Source organism: Hyla sarda, chromosome 10 (assembly GCF_029499605.1).
Source record: "Hyla sarda isolate aHylSar1 chromosome 10, aHylSar1.hap1, whole genome shotgun sequence".
Classification (NCBI taxonomy): domain Eukaryota; kingdom Metazoa; phylum Chordata; class Amphibia; order Anura; family Hylidae; genus Hyla; species Hyla sarda.
Window position 1 is genome coordinate 119,807,582 of NC_079198.1, and position 20,240 is coordinate 119,827,821.

At 43.8% G+C, this 20,240-nt stretch overlaps 1 protein-coding gene across 4 annotated transcripts in view; it reads right to left on the bottom strand.

Moving 5' to 3' along the window:
• The window catches only part of PEX14 (peroxisomal biogenesis factor 14), a 196,913-nt gene that overhangs the window by 15,652 nt on the left and 161,021 nt on the right, over nt 1-20,240 (bottom strand). For all 4 annotated transcript variants that reach the window (XM_056543810.1, XM_056543809.1, XM_056543808.1 and 1 more), the window contains 2 exons: nt 8,156-8,241; nt 4,237-4,339 (listed from right to left, as the gene is read on the bottom strand). In XM_056543810.1, coding sequence (XP_056399785.1) covers nt 4,237-4,339; nt 8,156-8,241 — 189 coding nt within the window. The remainder of the gene's footprint in view (nt 1-4,236; nt 4,340-8,155; nt 8,242-20,240) is intronic.

Sequence of the window (20,240 nt, forward strand, 5' to 3'; positions counted from 1 at the left end):
GATGAGCTGACTTCCCTGGGTCCCGCTCCTGAGGCCCATGGGGTGATGAGCTGACTGCCCTGGATCACCCGCTCCTGAGGCCCATGAGGTGATGATCTCACTGTCCCGGGTCCCGCTCCTGAGGCCCATGGGGTGATGAGCTGACTGCCCTGGATCACCCGCTCCTGAGGCCCATGGGGTGATGAGCTGACTGCCCTGGGTCCTGCTCCTGAGGCCCATGGGGTGATGAGCTGACTGCCCTGGGTCCCGCTCCTGAGGCCCATGGGGTGATGAGCTGATTGCCCTGGGTCCCACTCCTGAGGCCCATGGGGTGATGAGCTGACTGTCCTGGGTCCCGCTCCTGAGGCCCATGGGATGATGAGCTGAAAGCCCTGGGTCCTGCTCCTGAGTCCCATGGGGTGATGATCTCACTGTCCTGGGTCTCGCTCCTGAGGCCCATGGGGTGATGAGCTGACTGCTCTGGGTCCTGCTCCTGAGGCCCATGGGATGATGAGCTGGCTGCCCTGGGTCCCGCTCCTGAGGCCCATGGGGTGATGAGCTGACTGCCCTGGGTCCCGCTCCTGAGGCCCATGGGGTGATGAGCTGACTGCCCTGGGTCCTGCTCCTGAGGCCCATGTGGTGATGAGCTGACTGCCCTGGGTCCTGCTCCTAAAGCCCAGGACAAAATCAGCTGATTGCCCCAGGAGATGCATTTCCAAGGGGCAGTTTTCCTGCAGTGGGCACAAATATTACATGGTAGCCATTCAGATAAATAGACATCTGCGTAATACTGTGTTCTGAATTATAGATAGGTTCCGAAGGTGGATGACGACCCCCACCCCGAATAATATACATATACCCTAATAGGTCATATACGCAGGGGTTGTTTTTATGAGACAACCCATTTATAAGGAGGATATACTTCCTGTGTCCTAGGTACGCAGTATATGACCAGTGACCATCCACCGCATCTGTCTCTGTCCAGCTTCAGCCTAAAAAAGGTTGATATGAATTTGTCAGATGCAGCAATGATGATGGGTGTAGTAGTGCTAAGCTTACCAGATGCAGCAGAAGACAGCGTTCACAGATCATTCTCTTTTGGACCTCATTTCGGCAGTGTTTTTAGCCAAACCAGGAGTGGGTCCTAAACAGTTTATTATCAGTTTTTTTCACTCCCAGTTTTGGCTATAAAAACTGACCAAAATGGGCTCCAAATACTGACCAAAATACTATGTGTGAGCTCAGTGTTACGGACCAAAAGTAGTCTACTAGTAAGTACAGTCCATTTCCTGAACATATCCTAAAAACAAAGCAGACCTGCATCTGCGTTTACCATTAAAGGGGTTACGATTCGAAAAACAGAGCTGATTTCTATAAAGACAGCGCCACACCTGTCCTCAGGTTGTGTGTGGTATCGCAGCTCCAGTTACATTGAAGTGAATGGAACCAAGTTGTAATACCACATTCGTCATAGAAATCAGCTTTTTGCTTTTCTATTCCTGGATTACGCTATGAACTCAATGGGCCGGGCTTGAGAACACCACAGTATATGTCGGTATACTTTTCTGCCAATATGGGTGTGATACACCGGCAATGTACCGCCTGAACACTACCTAAGTTATAGAAATGTAGCATAGAGTTTATACATTATGGCTCTGTTAGATGTAGCAGAGCTGAGTGGTAAAAGAAACTAGTGAGTAGAGCAGTGTTTCCCAACCAGGGTGTCTCCAGCTGTTGCAAAATTACAACTCCCAGCATGCCCGGACAGCCAAAGGCTGTCCGGGCATGCTGTGAGTTGTAATTTTGCAACAGCTGGAGGCACCCTGGTTGGGAAACACTGGCACAGACTAACATCTCTTTTCAGGAAATCAAGGTAACAACCAATACAGCCACCATTAGAGGTGATATAGGGTTGTCACCCAGCTTTTCCAGACTCCTGAATGGAACGTCTGACTAGTATGCAGTGATACATTTTTTCAGATCCATCTCTGTATATGTAATATATATATATATATATATATATATATATATATATATATATATATATAGCTAGCTAGCTGTATAAGGAATATGCAAAGCAGCTCATCACACCACCTTCTCAGGTAGCATCCCCTAAGATCAGCTATGGCTCCAGTTACGGAGTCTCAGAAGCTGACTGGGATTTATGCCAAGCCAGAATTCTCGCCAGAAGAGAAGAAGACCCATCTGCAGACAGCTGTTTCGGGGGGCTTGCCCATCATCAGTACAGAGCAGGGTGTTCTGGCTTGGCTTTGGGAAGAGGCCTGTGACTAGGTAAAAGGGGCAAGTATTCTCCTTAGGGAGGAGCACCGCTTCAAGTGTAGAAAGGAGATTCATAAAGGCCTCTTCCCACAGCCAAGACAGAACACCCTGCTCTGTACTGACGAGGGACAAGCCCCCCGAAACAGCTGTCTGCAGATGGGTCTTCTCTTCTGGGGAGAATTCTGGCTTGGCATAAATCCCAGTCAGCTTCTAAGACTTCCTAACTGGAGCCAGAGCTGATCTTAGGGCATGGTGTGATGAGCTGCTTTGCATATTCCTTATATATATGTAAATATATATAAATTTAAATATACATATACTAGCTGAGTACCCGGCGTTGCCCGATATTTCCTTCCTAATCCTTGTTGGGGAGGAAGCTTTTGACTTCATATCCCGTCCTCATATATTGTTGTCATATCCCGACCTCCTATCCCGTCCTCCTATCCCGTCCTCCTTTCCCGACCTCCCATCCCGTCCTCCCATCCCGTCCTCCCATCTCGTCCTCCCATCCCGTCCTCCCATCCCGTCCTCCCATCCCGTCCTCCCATCCCGTCCTCCCATCCCGTCCTCCCATCTCGTCTTCCTATCCTGACCCGTAATATGTGTACCAGGTATTGAAATATGTCCAGCCGTACAGAAGTTATGTGGGAACATACATTTCCCATTGATTTGCATGGGAACAAAAACCCTGACCCTCACAAATGGGGGTAGCTAAGGGTTAAATTAACTATCCTATATGTTAAGTGGATATATAAGTAACATGTGACCAAGTATTATCGAAATATCTCAAGCCGTTTGGAAGTTATGCGGTAACATATATTTCCCATTGACTTGTATGGGACTTTAAACATAAACCCCGCCCCTGGCAAATGGGGGTGAGTAAGGGTTAAATCACCTATCCTATGTTTGTTGTTGACATATAAGTAACATGTGGCAAAGTTTCATGTTAATATCTTTAGCCGTTTGGACGTGATGCTGGAACATACACACATACACACACACGTTGTGTTATATATATATATATATATATATATATATATACACACATGAATTTATACATAGCTATCTATATATATATATATATATATATACACACAGAGATGGATCTAAAAAATGTATCACTGCATACTAGGCAGACGTTCCATTCAGGAGTCTGGAAAAGCTGGGTGACAACCCTACATCACTTCTAATGGTGGCTGTATTGGTTGTTACCTTGATTTCCTGAAAAGAGATGTTAATCTATGCCAGTGTTTCCCAACCAGTGTGCCTCCAGCTGTTGTAAAACTACAACTCCCAGCATGCCGGGACAGCCTTTGGCTGTCCGGGCATGCTGGGAGTTGTAATTTTGCAACAGCTGGAGACACCCTGGTTGGGAAACACTGCTCTACTCACTAGTTTCTTTTGTTTCTGAGACTTCATAACTGGAGCCAGAGCTGATCTTAGGTCATGTTACCTGAGAAGGTGGTGTGATGAGCTACTGTGCATATTCCTTACCCAGAAAGCCCGCGGAGTGCTAAAGGCCTTTTTGAATCTCCATTCTACAGCGGAAGCGGTACTCCTCCCTAAGGAGAATACTTGCCCCTTATATATATACACACACACCATATAAAAGAGCCATCAGGTAGATTGCGGCAGCACACGGTAACCGCTCCCTTTTGTGCACCCTACATGTATGCGCACACACCTCTGCTGGAGAGAATGAAGCTAAACCTCCCACTACACTAAAAGGCTGTCACTCCAGCCCCTTATTAATATTCTGAGGTTGGGATCCTTTCCGTAAAAACATAATTAATTGAGGCCGCAGCGACAGTAAACAAGCAATTTCAAATTAAACCGAAATGACGGCGTCTTCATTTGCAAATGTGAACAGATTTTGCGAGCAGATAAATGAAGTTATGACTACGGGATGGGGGAGGGGGATTGGGGGGGTGATAGCGGGCTGGCGTGCGGGGCTGGGATGGAGTCGTTAATCGTTACCTGTCTGCGTGACGCTGCCACTCATCTCCGAGACGCTGGACTCGATGCGCTGCAGCTGCTTGCGGCTCTCCTTGCTGCTGGTGATTAGCGGCAACAGGTACCTCTGTATTAGGGAAGGATAGACACATCAACTTACAGCAACAAGACTACATTTTGGATAGGTAAAAGTAAAAAAACAAAAACGTATACAACTCTAAAGGCGAACTTCGGCCAAAACTAACTTCCTGTGGATTGGAGAAAAGAAGCTAATCACGGGGGGGCCGACTGGCGACCACTGGGACCCCCGTGATCTCTGTACCAGTACCCGGCACTCAGTGAGGAGTGGGTCCTGCAGATGACACGCTCTACATTTTCTTCTATTGGAGCGCCAAAGAGACCGCCAAAGTACAGCTCCGCATCTCTGGCGCTCCCATACAAATGAACAGAGCGCTTTCGGTCTACCGGTAGGCAGCACGTGCTCCTCACTGACAGCTGGGGTCCTGTTCTGGAGATCGTGGGGGGTTCCAGCGGTTGAATCCCCCGCAATCAGCTACTTATACCCTATCCTGTGGATAGCGGATAAGTTAGTTTTGGCTGGAGTTCTGCAGATGGCACGCTCTCCATTTATTTCTATTGGAGCGCCAAAGAGACCCGAGTACAGCTCTGCATCTCTGGCGCTCCCATACAAATGAACGGAGCGCTTTCAGTCTACCAGTAGGCAGCACGTGCTCCTCACTGACAGGCGGGGTCCTGTTCTGGAGATCGTGGGGGGTCCCAGCGGTTGAATCCCCCACAATCAGCTACTTATACCCTATCCTGTGGTTGGGGATAAGTTAGTTTTGGCTGGAGATCTCCATTAAAGGACACAGTGTAGAGCCTTAGGGGGTGCGGCAGGATACCGGGATTGCCTCATGTGTTCTCTGAATCTCGGTGTCATACCACAAACCAGGCCCTGCACAAGATGTAATACTATGTATCACTTTTGTCGGAAGTGTTCCTATAAATTACAGTTACTATTAAAAAATAAAATGTAAAAAAACATTTGCAAAATTTTGCAAAACTACAACTTCCAGCATGCCTGGACAGCCAAAGGCTGCTGTATGCTGTGGAGCATACAGCAGCTGATAAGTACTGGAAGGATTAAGACTTTTAAATAGAAGTAATTTACAAATCTGTTTAACTTTCTGGCATCAATTGATTTAAAAATAATATATATATATATATATATGTTTTCGAGCGGTGTACCCCTTTAAGGGTGACCTATTTTTGCAAATATTGGAAATTGGTTACCCTCAGCTGGAAAAATATAGGTCAGGCAGTACTGCTATAGAAGACGGTGGCTGTGGGGGAATGCTGGGAGTTGTAGTTTTGCAACAGCTGGAGAACTACAGGTTGGGAAATACTACTTCATAAACCTAAGGCTGTCATTGAATTCTGGGATCTGTAGTTTTGCGACAGCTGGAGAACCATAAATTAGGGAACAATGTTCTATACTTTATTGGTACAGAAGTCTGCGGCTGTGAGAGCTTGCAAGGAGATGTAGTTTTGCAACAGCTGGAGGCATCCTGGCTGGGAATCACTGGAGTAGGCTAACATCTCTTCCCAGGAAATCAAGGTAACAACCAATATAGCCACCATTAGAGGTGATGTAGGGTTGTCACCCAGATTTTCCAGACTCCTGAATGGAACATCTGCCTAGTATGCAGTGATACATTTTTCAGATCTATCTGTGTGTGTGTGTGTGTGTGTGTATATATGTGTATATATATATATATATATATATACTGTATATATATATATATATATATATATATATACATACACACACACACACACACCCCCCCACACCATATATAAGAGCCCTTTTAAAGGGGTACTCCGGCGCTTAGACATCTTATCCCCTATCCAAAGGATAGGGGATAAGATGCCCGATTGCGGGGGAATCGCGGGGGCCCACATTGTTACTAAAGATCGCCGTACACTTTAGTGATGAGTCAGCAGACACCTCTGATTCTGGTGGGTTTGGACACATATTTAGTTTGGATGGGGCTCTATGACTATCCCTGGTTGTGTGTGATCACAGTAGATCAGCAGCTTCTGAAATACTCAGACCAGTCGTCTACCTCCAACAACCCTGCCACGTTTAAAGTCACTTAATGTGTACCGGTCGCTTAAAGTTTTTTTATTGACATGTCTTAGAGAAATGTCAAAAGTTTTCCTCAGTGGGGGTCTGAGTGTTCATAAATGTTGGAATTAGCGGAGGGAAAAGTGCAGCTGACCGAGACAATCCTATAGCCTTATAATGTAAAAGTGCATTCACACCACGGTTTGTTAATACAGACACCGGATCCGGCTGGGGGGAGTGAAAAAAAATTGTGCGCTCCCGTACCCCAGTCAACCCCATCTCTTTAATCTGAATGAGCCGATCGGAGTCAGATAATGACGGTCACTAACTTATAGGCTACCCTTAGGTAAACCCAATAAACCCTTATTTACCATACACCCTAGTGGAGATAAAAGTGCAATCTTTATTGGTAATTCGCACAGAAATTATTTTAAAATCCCAAAATGCCAAATGATCCTACTTGATACATAAGAAATTAGACCAGCCGGTCTTTACTAATATTCACATCACACAGTGGTGCTAGGTGCCTGCAGTGCACCCGCATAAGTGATGGATAAAGGGCATTGGCATTTGTTTTAAAAGTCAAATGGCCCCCCTCAACATGTTTCGCTACCAAAAGTAGCTTTGTCAAGAGGCCTCTTGACAAAGCTACTTTTGGTAGCGAAACAATATAACAATATATTTTGATAGCAGCCGAGACCTGCCGCGCATGACTGTCATGTTTAGGACGTAAATATATGTCATGGTGCGCTAAGTACCACCGCACCATGACGTACATTTATGTCCATTGTCGTTAAGGGGTTAAACTTCAAGTTGTCTTGCCCACGTCTACATGCCTATATGTATTGAGTTCCTGTCATGTGACTGGCTCATTAGCTATTTGTGTTGAAGTCATTGAACATATTTTGGCAGCTTTTTTTCTGGCACGTACGTTAAACAGAGGGCAATATCATGGTGTGAACGGGGCCTAATGGGGCCGACCTTTGTGAGAAGTCTGAGGTTTTGCACAACACAAAAGAATGATTGAAAAACAAAAACAAGACATTACTCAGGTGTGTAATCAGATTATTCTGGGTGTAGCCACATTTGGAAAAAAAAAGCAGCATAAAATGCCTAGTGTAAAGAATGCAAGCTAGAACAGAACACAATTCATTAGAATTGGAAGACGTGAAAAATAAAACATCAGAACCCAAGTACAAGAGCGTGTACCACGACGTCTCCAATCACCGGCGCCCGCTCAGGCCTGGACATCAACGTTATGTTGTGATGTCAGGTGCAGCAGAGCTGAGTTAGTTTTTTAATTTATTTATTTATTTACGGTAATTTAAATTTTTTTATTTTTTTTGCAACAACCCATGCTGTGCAGTTTTACATAGGACTGCAGTTATTTAGAATAGTTAAAGGGGTATTCCGGGTTTATACATCTTATCCCCTATCCAAAGAACAGGGAATAAGATATATGATTGCAAGGGTCCCGTTGCTGGGGACCCCCGTGATCTCTGTGCAGCCCCCGTCATTCTGTGCCATGTGCTGCTTCCAAGACGGGGAAGTCAAGCCACGCCCCCTCCATTCATGTCCATGGGAGGGGGCGTGGCCATTATGTCACGTCCCCATCTCGGAAGTAGCGCCTGGTACAGAATGCTGGGGGGGCCACACAGAGATGGCGGGGGTTCCCAATGGTGGGACCCTTGCGATCATACATTTTATCCTCTATACTTGGGATAGGGGATAAGATGTCTAAACCCGGAATATCCCTTTAATTCAGCTTTGCTACTTTTGCTTCAGAACAGATTATTATAAAAGAAAATCTCCTACCTTGTAAAGATGGTGGAATCCAAAGGCAATGCCCGCCAGAATGACAGCAAGGGCGCCATATTCCCTCCAGCGAGAGGGGGGAGGCTCTGTGGGGGAGAATGAAAAAAAAAAAAAAGAGTTAAAGGGGTATTCCAGGAAAAAACTTTATTTCTATTTTTTTTTTATATCAACTGGCTCCAGAAAGTTAAACAGATTTGTAAATTACTTTTATAAAAAAAAAAAATCTTAATCCTTCCAATAATTATCAGCTGCTGAAGTTGAGTTGTTCTTTTCTGTCTGGCAACAGTGCTCTCTGCTGACATCTCTGCTTGTCTCGGGAACTGCACAGAGTAGAAGAGGTTTGCTATGGGGATTTGCTTCTACTCTGGACAGTTCCCGAGACAGGTGTTATCAGAGAGCACTTAGAAAAGGACAACTCAACTTCAGCAGCTCATAAGTACTGAAAGGATTAAGATTTTGTAATAGAAGTAATTTACAAATCTGTTTAACTTTCTGGAGCCAGTTGATTTATATATATATATATATATATATATATATATATATATATATATATTTATATAAAAAAAAAGTTTTTTCCTGGATAACCCCTCTTTAATATCACATTTTACATGTGCTTCTCCAGCTGTTCCAAAATTACAAATCCCGTAATCCAATGACAATTTTAGTTGTAAAAGGTCTTCTTGCCGTTTCTTATTATAGTGTCCCAAACCTGTAGCTCAGTGTTTCCCAACCAGGGCGCCTCCAGCTGTTGCAAAACTACAACTCCCAGCACGCCCGGACAGCCGTTGGCTGTCCGGGCGTGCTGGGAGTTGTAGTTTTGCAACAGCTGGAGGCACCCTGGTTGGGAAACACTGCTGTAGCTCTTCGGCTGTTGCAAGGAATAAAATAACATAACCTGAAGCTGTACTCCAGACCCATAAATATTATCACAAGTCATAGGTGATAAGTTTTAGATTAAAAAGGGGTCTGACCAATGGTACATGAGTACAGTAGGGGGTGAGGGTCGAGCATGCACATACAACTCAATGGGAAATACTGTAAACTACCAAGCATGCTTACTCTCCTAATTGAGTCCTCCATTCTACCGGTCCCCCCCCCCCCCACTGATCTAACATTTAATAAATGTAATTTTTTTTATTTTATTCATTTATTTTAAATCAACTGGTACCAGAAAGTTAAACAGATTTGTAATTTACTTCTATTAAAAAAAAATCTTAATCCTTCCAGTAATTATTGGCTGCTGAATACTACAGAGGAAATGGTTTTCTTTTTGGAACAAAGAGCTCTCTGCTGACATCATGACCACAGTGCTCTCTGCTGACATCTCTGTCCAGAGTAGGAGAAAATCCCCCACAGCAAACCTCTCCTGCTCTGGACAGTTCCTAAAACGGACAGAGGTGTCAGCAGAGAGCACTGTGCTCGTGATGTCAGCAGAGAGCTCTGTTTTCCAAAAAGAAAAGCACTTCCTCTGTAGTATTCAGCAGCTAATAAGTACTGTAAGGATTAAGATTTTTTTTTAAATAAAAGTAATTTACAAATCAGTTGATTTAAAAAAAAAAAAAAAAAAGTTTTCCACCAGAGTACCCCTTTAAACAGATTTGTAAATTACTTCTATTAAAAAATCTTAATCCTTCCAGTAATTATCAGTTGTTGTATGTTACAGAGGAAGTTCTTTTCTTTTTTTTATTTCTTTTCTGCCTGACCACAGTGCTCTCTGCTGACACTTCTGTCCATATCAGGAACTGTCCAGAGCAGGATAGGTTTGCTATGGGGATTTGCTCCTGCTCTGGACAGTTCCTAAAATGGACAGTGGTGTCAGCAGAGAGCACTGTGGTCAGACAGAAAGGAAGTTCAAAAAGAAATGAACTTCCTCTCTGGTATACAGCCGCTGATAAGTACTGGAAGGATTAAGATTTTTACTTAGAAGTAATTTACAAATCTGTTTAACTTTCTGGCACCAGTTGATTAAAAAAAGATAAAATGTTCCCCTTTAACAGATGGAATATCATATTTACTTTTTTTTATATGGGAAAAAAAAAAAGCTTGACCTTCTATTTCCAGGGATGAAATGAAGGAAGATTTGTTTTACTGCGCCCTAATACTCCATGAGGCCAGCACCCCAAAAGGAGAGGTGTAGGGGGAGATAGGGAGAAATTGTGATGTGACAGGGAGAGCTGCAGGACACACAGCTAGCAGAGGGGTTAAGGGGGCAGCATTAATATCGGCAGTCGAGACTAACCCCAGCTCCGAGTCTATGGTGCATCCTGGAATTGAGCGGTTTTATTGCCCCCTCCTTTTCATTATTAATGAAACGGGACTGGGATGATCTTTCACAAAAGTTCAGCAAGTCTATAAAGCCTCTGAGCTGAAATGCCATCTCACTCGTTTTACATTAAGTGACACAAGTCTGTCTCGTGGCAAAATTAAAGAAGAAAAACGAACATCAGAAAGGGGGGGGGGGAGGAACGGAGAGGGAGGGGGCAGAACGAAAAATTATATTCAAGAGGTAATGAATAGTATTCTGTCTGATCTGTGCAGCCCAGTGTCACATATAAGGGCCCTTATTTACTAAGAGGGTTGTGTAGGTTTCTTTGTGGGTTTTAATTCCCTACAATTTATTTTCCACGGTATTTACTAAGGTTTCCCTACATTTTCCACTTTCCCTACACTTTGCTTTTTTTTTTTTTTTTTTTACACCTGTTCTGATCTGTCTGGTTTTCCTCCACATTTTCTGTGGAAACCTTAGTAACTATGTTTTGTGTTTATGTGAAAATGTCAGGAACACGCCCCCTTTTTAATTGAAGACGCCCCCATTTCATTGAACACGCCTTTTTTTAATGAACACGCCCCTTTTAATTGAACATGCCTCCTTTTAATTGAACACGCCCCCTTTTAATTACCCCCCCCCCCCCTTCATTAAACACGCCCCCTTTTTCCAATGGCCATGCCCCTTTTTTCAGGGTTTCTTAGTAAAATGGAGAGTAAGGCTGGGTTCACACCACGTTTTTCAAGTATGTTTCCCGTATACGTTTTCATTATTAAAAATGTATGGAACCGTATTGAGAACCGTATACATAGACAAATAATTGAAAACCTTATGCCCCCAGATGCATCCGGTTGCGTACGGTTTGCTTGCAATACGGTTTTCTCCCATACTCAAAACCGTAGTTGACCACGGTTTTGTCTCCGGTTTAAAAACCGTACTGCATCCGCATACGTTTTTTTAAAAAATGGACATCAATGGGAAAAGCACATGTATACGGTTCCATACGGGAAACAGTATACGGTTTTTACTTTGCACATGCGCATTTGCATCCTAAAGTCCCCACCCAACACCCCTCCCATTAAAAATTGACAAAATTTTCTAAAACGTATGTTTTAAAAAAAAATAAAAACGGACCGTATGCACTTTTAAAAACAGTATATACAGTCTAAAAACACATACGGTTTACTTTTTCCCATACTGTTCCATCCATTTTTTTTTGCCAAACGGTTTTCTTTAGAAAAACTGATTGAAAACAGTATGGCAAAAACGTGATGTGAATCCAGCCTTGTCAGGTTTTTACCAATTCTGGTATTAATGTAAATTAAGCTTAAATCGTGTTATTTAGCCTTAGAAATATTATAAAAGCCGGGTTCTGACACCTGATCACCCCACCAATCAGACGCTAGTGCAAGCGCTGCAGCCTCTTCAATGTGTACTCCTGCTGAAAGTCCGTAGGTCAAGTCATAAGTCAGCTAAACCTGCCGACTGTATAAAGTTTATGGGGGGCCTCTACAAACAGGGAAAGATCGGGTATGCTGGATTTCACCCATCAGGCTCATTTGTTCTCTCTCAATGAGATAGATTCTAGAATTCTGCACATTTAACACTTTTGGCAGCAATGGGACTGCTTGGAAATGCGCTGTCCCATAGACGGCAATGCATTTCCAAGCAAAATCCGCAGAAACAATAAACATATCTATTCTTTCTGCGGATACCGGGATCGAGATTGCCACGGACATTTCTCAGTGTGAACAGTGCAGCAGAATGCCATCGAAATCAATGGGAAGAAATATTTTCCGGTAGTATTTCATACGGACATTCCACCGTGCGAACATACCCCAAGGCTATGTTCAAACGTCAGAGTGTCCACATGGAAAATCTCCCTTCTGCAGACTTTGGGTGGCGGCATGACATGCCGGCGCTAGGACCGGTCAGGAATGTGACGTCTAATAGACAGCAATGCATTCCCTGCGGAATCTGCCTAAAGGATGGACAAGTCCACTCTTTCTGTGTACACCGGAATTAGAATTTCTGCACCAGTTTTCGGCGTGGAAATTCTGCTATGTGCACAGCGCAGCAGACATTCTCTATACTGTGACCATCCAGCGGCTGAGACAATCGTAAAAGGCTGAAAAAACATTCCCCCGTCTGCAAACTTACAGAGACAAACTATATCTATTGAAATACTCACAACTCGGAGTCTACCTGCTGAACTTGTCTATACATAACAGGAACCTGATGGTTACATCACTGCTGAATATCTCAGCGCGTGTTGGCTGGAATGCATTGGGGGCACCCTGCTTCATAGTTGTGCCTAACCCAAGAACCAAACAGTGGCCTATAAAGGGCAAAGACGGCATAGGAAGCAATGATATAAAACGAGGACCCTTTCAGGAGCTGACTGACACCATCACACAGACATATGCCATGTCTGCTTCTCACTATCACTTCAGTACAAAATGTGATAGATAGATAGATATGAGATAGACAGACAGACAGATAGACAGATAAATAGATATGAGATATATAGATAGATATGAGATAGATATGAGATAGATAGATATAAGATAGATGAGAGATAGATAAATAGATAGATATGAGATATATAGATAGATATAAGATAGATAGATAGGAGATAGATAGATAGGAGATAGATAGATAGGAGATAGATAGATAGGAGATAGATAGATAGGAGATAGATATGAGACAGATAGATATGAGACAGATAGATATGAGACAGATAGATATGAGACAGATAGATATGAGACAGATAGATATGAGTTAGATAGATATGAGTTAGATAGATATGAGATAGATATGAGAGAGATAAATAGATATGAGATAGATAAATATGAGATAGATATGAGAGAGATAAATAGATATGAGATAGATATGAGAGAGATAAATATGAGATAGATATGAGATAATAGATAGATATGAGATAATAGATAGATAGATGAGATGATAGATAGATATGTGATAGATATGAGATAATAGATATGAGATAGATAGATATGAGATAGATAGATATGAGATAGATATGAGATAGATATGAGATAGATAGATATGAGATAGATATGAGATAATAGATAGATAGATATGTGATAGATAGATATGAGATAGATAGATATGAGAGAGATAGATATGAGATAGATAGATAGATAGGAGATAGATAGGAGATAGATATGAGATAGATATATAATTAATATTAAGAATATATGGAAAATTCTACTCCCTGCTTTTTTATTTTTATTTTTTTACACTATTCCTTATGTCAGTGTTCCCAAACCAGGGTGCCTCCAGCTGTAGCAAAACTACAACTCCCAGCATGCCTGGACAGCCTTTGGTACACTGGTTGGGAAACACTGCATTATGTGAACAGCCCTAAAAAAGTAATAGGAGGCAGAACACCAGTTTTTCTTGCTAGGTAATCTGTGTGGCACACCCAAGGGTGTTGGTAGATGGAAAAATGTCAAAAACAACCTATTTAACCCCATCTTAGTAGCATTTTTCTTTAGTATAAAAAGTGACACATTAAGTCTTGCTGAATACAAGAAGCATTCGGAAGAAAAGGCTACAATAAAGGTCAAATATATATAACAGCAGCTAAAGACAGTGACGACTGTAGATGTAAAAGTCTTAGGAATTTACTAGAAATGAAGATAAGTTTCGTGTAAAACTGTGATTGTGTAAGGCGGCGGAGACATACCAACACATAGCAGGGAGTAAAACAATGCCGACATTTTTATCAACATTTTATATAGTTTACATTTACATAACACTTTATCATTTCCTCCACTCATATATAAAGCTGCTTTTACAATTTATCTGGTTGGCCTTGAAAACAGCAGTTTAGCTCCAATTCTCTGTCATTAGGTGTCATTTTTCTTTAGGGAACATTTACACCTACCGTAACCATTGTGGATTAGATGTTGTATTAAAGGGGTACTCCGCTGCCCCAGTGTTCAGAACATTTTGTTCTGAACGCTTAGAGCGGGCGGCGGGGTCGTGAGGTCATGTCACTCCCCCCTCATTGTAAGTCTATGGGAGGGGGCGTGGCGGCCGCCACGCCCCCACCCATAGACTTGCATTGAGGGGGTGTGGAGTGACATCACGAGGGGGCGTGGAGTGACATCACGAGGGGGCGTGGAGTGACATCACGAGGGGGCGTGGAGTGACATCACGAGGGGGCGTGGAGTGACATCACGAGGGGGCGTGGAGTGACATCACGAGGGGGCGTGGAGTGACATCACGAGGGGGCGTGGAGTGACATCACGAGGGGGCGTGGAGTGACATCACGAGGGGGCGTGGAGTGACATCACGAGGGGGCGTGGAGTGACATCACGAGGGGGCGTGGAGTGACATCACGAGGGGGCGTGGAGTGACATCACGAGGGGGCGTGGAGTGACATCACGAGGGGGCGTGGAGTGACATCACGAGGGGGCGTGGAGTGACATCACGAGGGGGCGTGGAGTGACATCACGAGGGGGCGTGGAGTGACATCACGAGGGGGCGTGGAGTGACATCACGAGGGGGCGTGGAGTGACATCACGAGGGGGCGTGGAGTGACATCACGAGGCGGCGTGGAGTGACATCACGAGGGGGCGTGGAGTGACATCACGAGGGGGCGTGGAGTGACATCACGAGGGGGCGTGGAGTGACATCACGAGGGGGGAGTGGAGTGACATCACGAGGGGGGCGTGGAGTGACATCACGAGGGGGGCGTGGAGTGACATCACGAGGGGGGCGTGGAGTGACATCACGAGGGGGGCGTGGAGTGACATCACGAGGGGGGCGTGGAGTGACATCACGAGGGGGCGTGGAGTGACATCACGAAGGGGCGTGAAGTGACATCATGAGGGGGCGTGAAGTGACATCATGAGGGGGCGTGGACGTGACATCACGAGGGGGCGTGGACGTGACATCACGACCCCGCCGCCTGCTCCCAGTGTTCTAAACAAACGACAGGTGTGGGACAGAGATCACATGGGTCCTTTGGATAGGGGATAAGACGTCTAAGGGTGGAGTACCCCTTTAAAATATTTATTTGTATTGATGTTCCAGCACGAAACCTGCCGCGGGTATGGTTTGTGTAAATGTACCCTTAGAGGGGTTATCCCAAGATAAACAACTATCACCCCCCCTCTGGAAAGGTGTTCTATAGGTGATGGGTGAGGGTTCATATGTTTGGAAGTTCTATAGACTGTCAATGGAGCAGTGACTGAGCTTGTGCAGTGCAGCTCCATTCCTTTGATAGTCAGAAGACCCTCCATTTTTGTAATCCTGGGGGGGTTTTAGTGATTGTAGCCCAACATATCAGCTATTTACCTATCCAATGTATAGTTGATAACGTTTGTTCTTGGCACAGCCATAGTCGTATATTTCAGACAAAGGAATAGCTTCTGTCTATATGGAATTTGTTTGCGAAGGTGAGCATTTAAAGGGACCCCCGAAACACCCTTCTACACTACATTAAAGGGGTACTCGGTGGAAAACAATTTATTTTAAATCAACTGGTGCCAGTAAGTTATAAAGATTTGAAAATTACTTCTATTAAAAAATCTTAACCCTTCCACTACTTATCAGCTGCTGTATGCTCCAGAGGAAGTTCTCTTCTTTTTGAATTTCTTTTCTGTCTGTCCACAGTGCTCTCTGCTGACACCTCTCTCCATGTCAGGAACTGTCCAGAGCAGGAGAGGTTTGCTGTGGGGATTTTCTCCTGCTCACTGTGGTTAGACAGAAAAAAAAATCCTTTGTAGTACACAGCAGCTGATAAGTACTGGAAGGATTAAGATTTTTTAATAGACGTAATTTACAAATCTGTATAACTTCCTGGCACCAGTGGGTTTAATTTAAATTGTTTTCCACCGGAATACCCCTTTAATACATACATAATTCACAAGACGCTGATCCCAAATCAGTTATTTCTAATTTGTATCTTTCTACTCACATCCCCGTTATAACCCTGCAAACCTAGGAGTCTAAGTGGCTGTCTCCATTACACTGCCGAACTTTAGTTTAAAGGGAGAGAGAAAACACACAGGGGGGGCGCTCCCTGATGAGGTATATCCACTAATGTGTACCCTCCACCACACCAAAGTGATATACCAACCTTATTAGTTGCTACACTTGGGTGCGCAACTGTTTTGGTAAAGTAGGTGGATACGGATACTGGCTGCTGCGCTCCAACCGGTATCGGACTCCAAAATCAGAGGCCAATAGTGAATAGCAGGATACAGGTAAAAAAAGGAAAAAAACGGTTTGGGAGGCGCTGCTCAGAACTTGAATAAAAAAAGAAGGACTCGGGCGACACAGGACAACAAATATTTTTATTTTGTTAATGGGGACAACGCGTTTCGGCATTCACTAATGCCTTCCTCAGGTCCACTAACGATTCCCCAGTTGGAAATATATATAACGTTTTGGGGTACTGGTCTGGAGGTCCTGTATGACTGCTGTGCTGCCGCGGTCTGAGGACCGCGGCAGCACAACAGTCATACAGGACCTCCAGATCAGTACCCCAAAACGTTATACATTTCCAACTGGGAAATTGTTAGTGGACCTGAGGAAGGCATTAGTGAATGCCGAAACGCGTTGTCACCACTGCTGAACTCTGTAGTCCCCTCTATGCATCAGCATCTTTCCAACTGCCCTGTAATTCTTTCGAATATACAATCAGTAGATTGGCAAGAAATAATAGGCAGATGGAAAGAAATATGGTGGCTCAGTATTTGGCAGGATCCGGTGTACGTTAAAAAAAAAAAAAAATGTATAGTGCTTTAAAATATGTAGGCACCATAAAAGAAGCCAAAAAAAAAAAAAAATAATTATACTCGATCAGACTAAAACTAGGGTTTGTTTTGTCGCCTGTAACTATCCGCCGAGACATATAAAAAGCATTGGAGCTGTATACACAAAACGGCAGGAGATTTTTTCATTAAATAATCTTTAATTGTAGACAAACTGGTCTGAGAAAACATTGGCTCCATGGGCGGACAAACATTTGATAAATATTTTTTTTTTAAACTTGAGTTTGACGATAGAAATCGCAAGCTTTATACAAGGGAAATGGATGGGGAAAAATAAAACGCCTGGTGCCGCTGATGTTTTTTTTTTTTTTTTTCCCTACTCGGCAATTACGCGAATCTGTGAGGAAATTAATGTGATTTTTTTTTTTTTTTCTCACAATTTAAGCTTCTCCCGGTTCGGAGTGACAGCTAAGACTTTCCCTCCTTAGATCCACATCAGTCTGACTGATGCACCCGGCAACTAATCGCATGTCAAACACAAGTTATTTTATGTAATAAATTACAGGCAAAAAGTAATTTCAGTGTCATTTATCAGCATTATTATCAGTCCTGTTTCTCGGGATTAATCAACATTTTTTTCTTTTAACTCCATTCGGACTACTCGGGAGGGAGAAAGCAGGAATCCTTCGTGTAACTGCACTGTACCCAGCATCAAGAGGGTTACATTTTATCATTAACAATTAAAGGTTGATACAATGTAGAAATGTCAGATACTGCAGGCAAAAAAAAAAAAAAAAAGTTAAAAAATAAAATTAAATTTGACATAATATTTCAATGCAAATCCAGAAAAGAAAAATGGAAAAAAAAAAAAATCTAATAAAAACAAAAAACACTCATTTTGTCACATTTCTAATAGATGCCTCGGGATTGGGCGAGGTCGTTGCCAAGGAGACCGTGAAGCAGAATATTAATAACGCCGCCCTCCCTCACTCACAATCTATGGGGTAATTACATTTACATTTTAATTTAGTAAAAACACATCTATTATGATTTCCACCCCCCTCACAAACAACGGGCCTGATTTACAATTAATTAATAGGGTCAGGATATGATATTTGACAGGGGTTTATTGAACGGCGCACATCACATCGCACAAAAGTGCTGGAAAAGGTCACGATTTAAAGCTACACTCATTCTATGTTCGGGGACTTTGGAGTTTGCTCATAAACCTGCCCATCCCCAGAAAGTTCTCCGTGTAATAGTTCAAATGTCGCCATCGCTGGCACCTCTGTATCCTTTATACCAGTGGTCCCCAAACTGTGGCCCTCCAGATGTTGGAAAACTACAATTCCCAGCATGCCTGGACAGCCAATGGCTGTCCAGGCATGCTGGGAGTTGTCGTTTTGCAACATCTGGAGGGCCACAGTTTGGGGACCACTGCTTTATACTATGCCTTTATCTACATCTACAAGAGTAACTACGTATAGATTATTGGGGAGATTTATCAAAACCTGTCCAGAGAAAAAGCTGCTGAGTTGCCCATAGCAACCAATCAGATCGCTTCTTTCATTTTACAGAGGCCTTTTCAAAAATGAAAGAAGCGATCTGATTGGTTGCTATTGGCAACTCAGCAACTTTGCCGCTGGACAGGTTTTGATAAATCTCCCCCTATGTGTTAATGTGTACATTGTGGATTCTACTCCAATCACATCCAAAGGGTAAAGTCCTAATTTTTTTTTATTTATTTTCCTATTACCTATGTCCATTATATGTTTGTGACCCACATCTATGTTCAGTCCCCTTCTAAAGGGGGGAATAAAAACAAAAAAAACATATTTTTAGTAAAGCTTATTGTGCTTCCAAAAGTTATAAAATTGCATTTTTCTTCTGGATTCAAGTGTCAAAGAGCTGAGGTTCTGTGGGCGAGCATGCCTCCTCGCTCCCCCTTCCCTCCCTGTCCCTCCTTGACCATCAGGGCTTTGCTTCCATTAACAAGCTCTGTCTGCAAATCCTCTAGCTGTGCCGTGGATTTAAATAGTGACGAACGCATGGTGAGAGTTTCCCTGCTGTGGGCACCAGCATGGTCAGCTCTACTGAAGGTAGCTATACCACAGTGTCTGCAGCCCATAACCTGATCTAGAGTTGAAAGATTCCCGTTAAAGAAGTTGTGACACCATTAAAGGGGAATTCCGCTACAGAACAGCTTATCTTTTCTTATCCCCTATCCACAGGATGCCGTGTGTGAAGTGTCTGATCGCGAGGGGTCCAACCAGCATGACTCTCCGTATCTCCTGCCCGGCATCTTGGTTCCATGCGTGGAGCGACCTCCGATTTGTGCACGGATTACTGTCCCCGACATACGATAATTTCAACATACGATGGCCTCTCAGAGGCCATCACATGTTGAAGGCAGCATCAACATACGATGCTTTTGAATGTTGGGGCCATCGCATAAACGGCTATTCGGCAGCGCAGACTGCTTCACCTGCCACCGGATAGCCGTTTACGGTGCCCGTGTGCTCCGGTGATGGTCTCCTACCTGTCCTCAGGGCTCCGGAGCGCCATCTTCGGGATTCCCTGCATCGCTGGCGCTCTCCATCGTCGTCGTCATCACATCGCCGCGCAAGCCGTCCTGTGGTCCAATAGGAGTGGCGTGCGTAATGACGTGATGGCGGTGACGGAGAGTGAGGATCTCGGGGAAGCAGAGACGTCCGGAGCGTCGGGGACACTGCGACAGCGATGGAGAGCGACATCCAGGGCAGCGGTGACGGGTCGGGAACGGCGGGGACAGGCAAGTACAACTTCCTATTCTTTTCATTGCACGGATCCCGCAACATACGATGGTTTCAACAAACGATGGTTCATTTGGAACGGATTACCATCGTATGTTGAGGGACCACTGTATATGCATGCGTATAGCATGTTTATTATTTTTACACCAACAATAGCCGTATAGAGAATTTTTGTTTTGCCTGGACAACCCGTTTACTACTTTAGGGACACTTTAAATGGGTCTCTGTTTTTCTCATAAAAAAGTAAAATAGAAAAAGTGTTTGGGATATATGGTAAC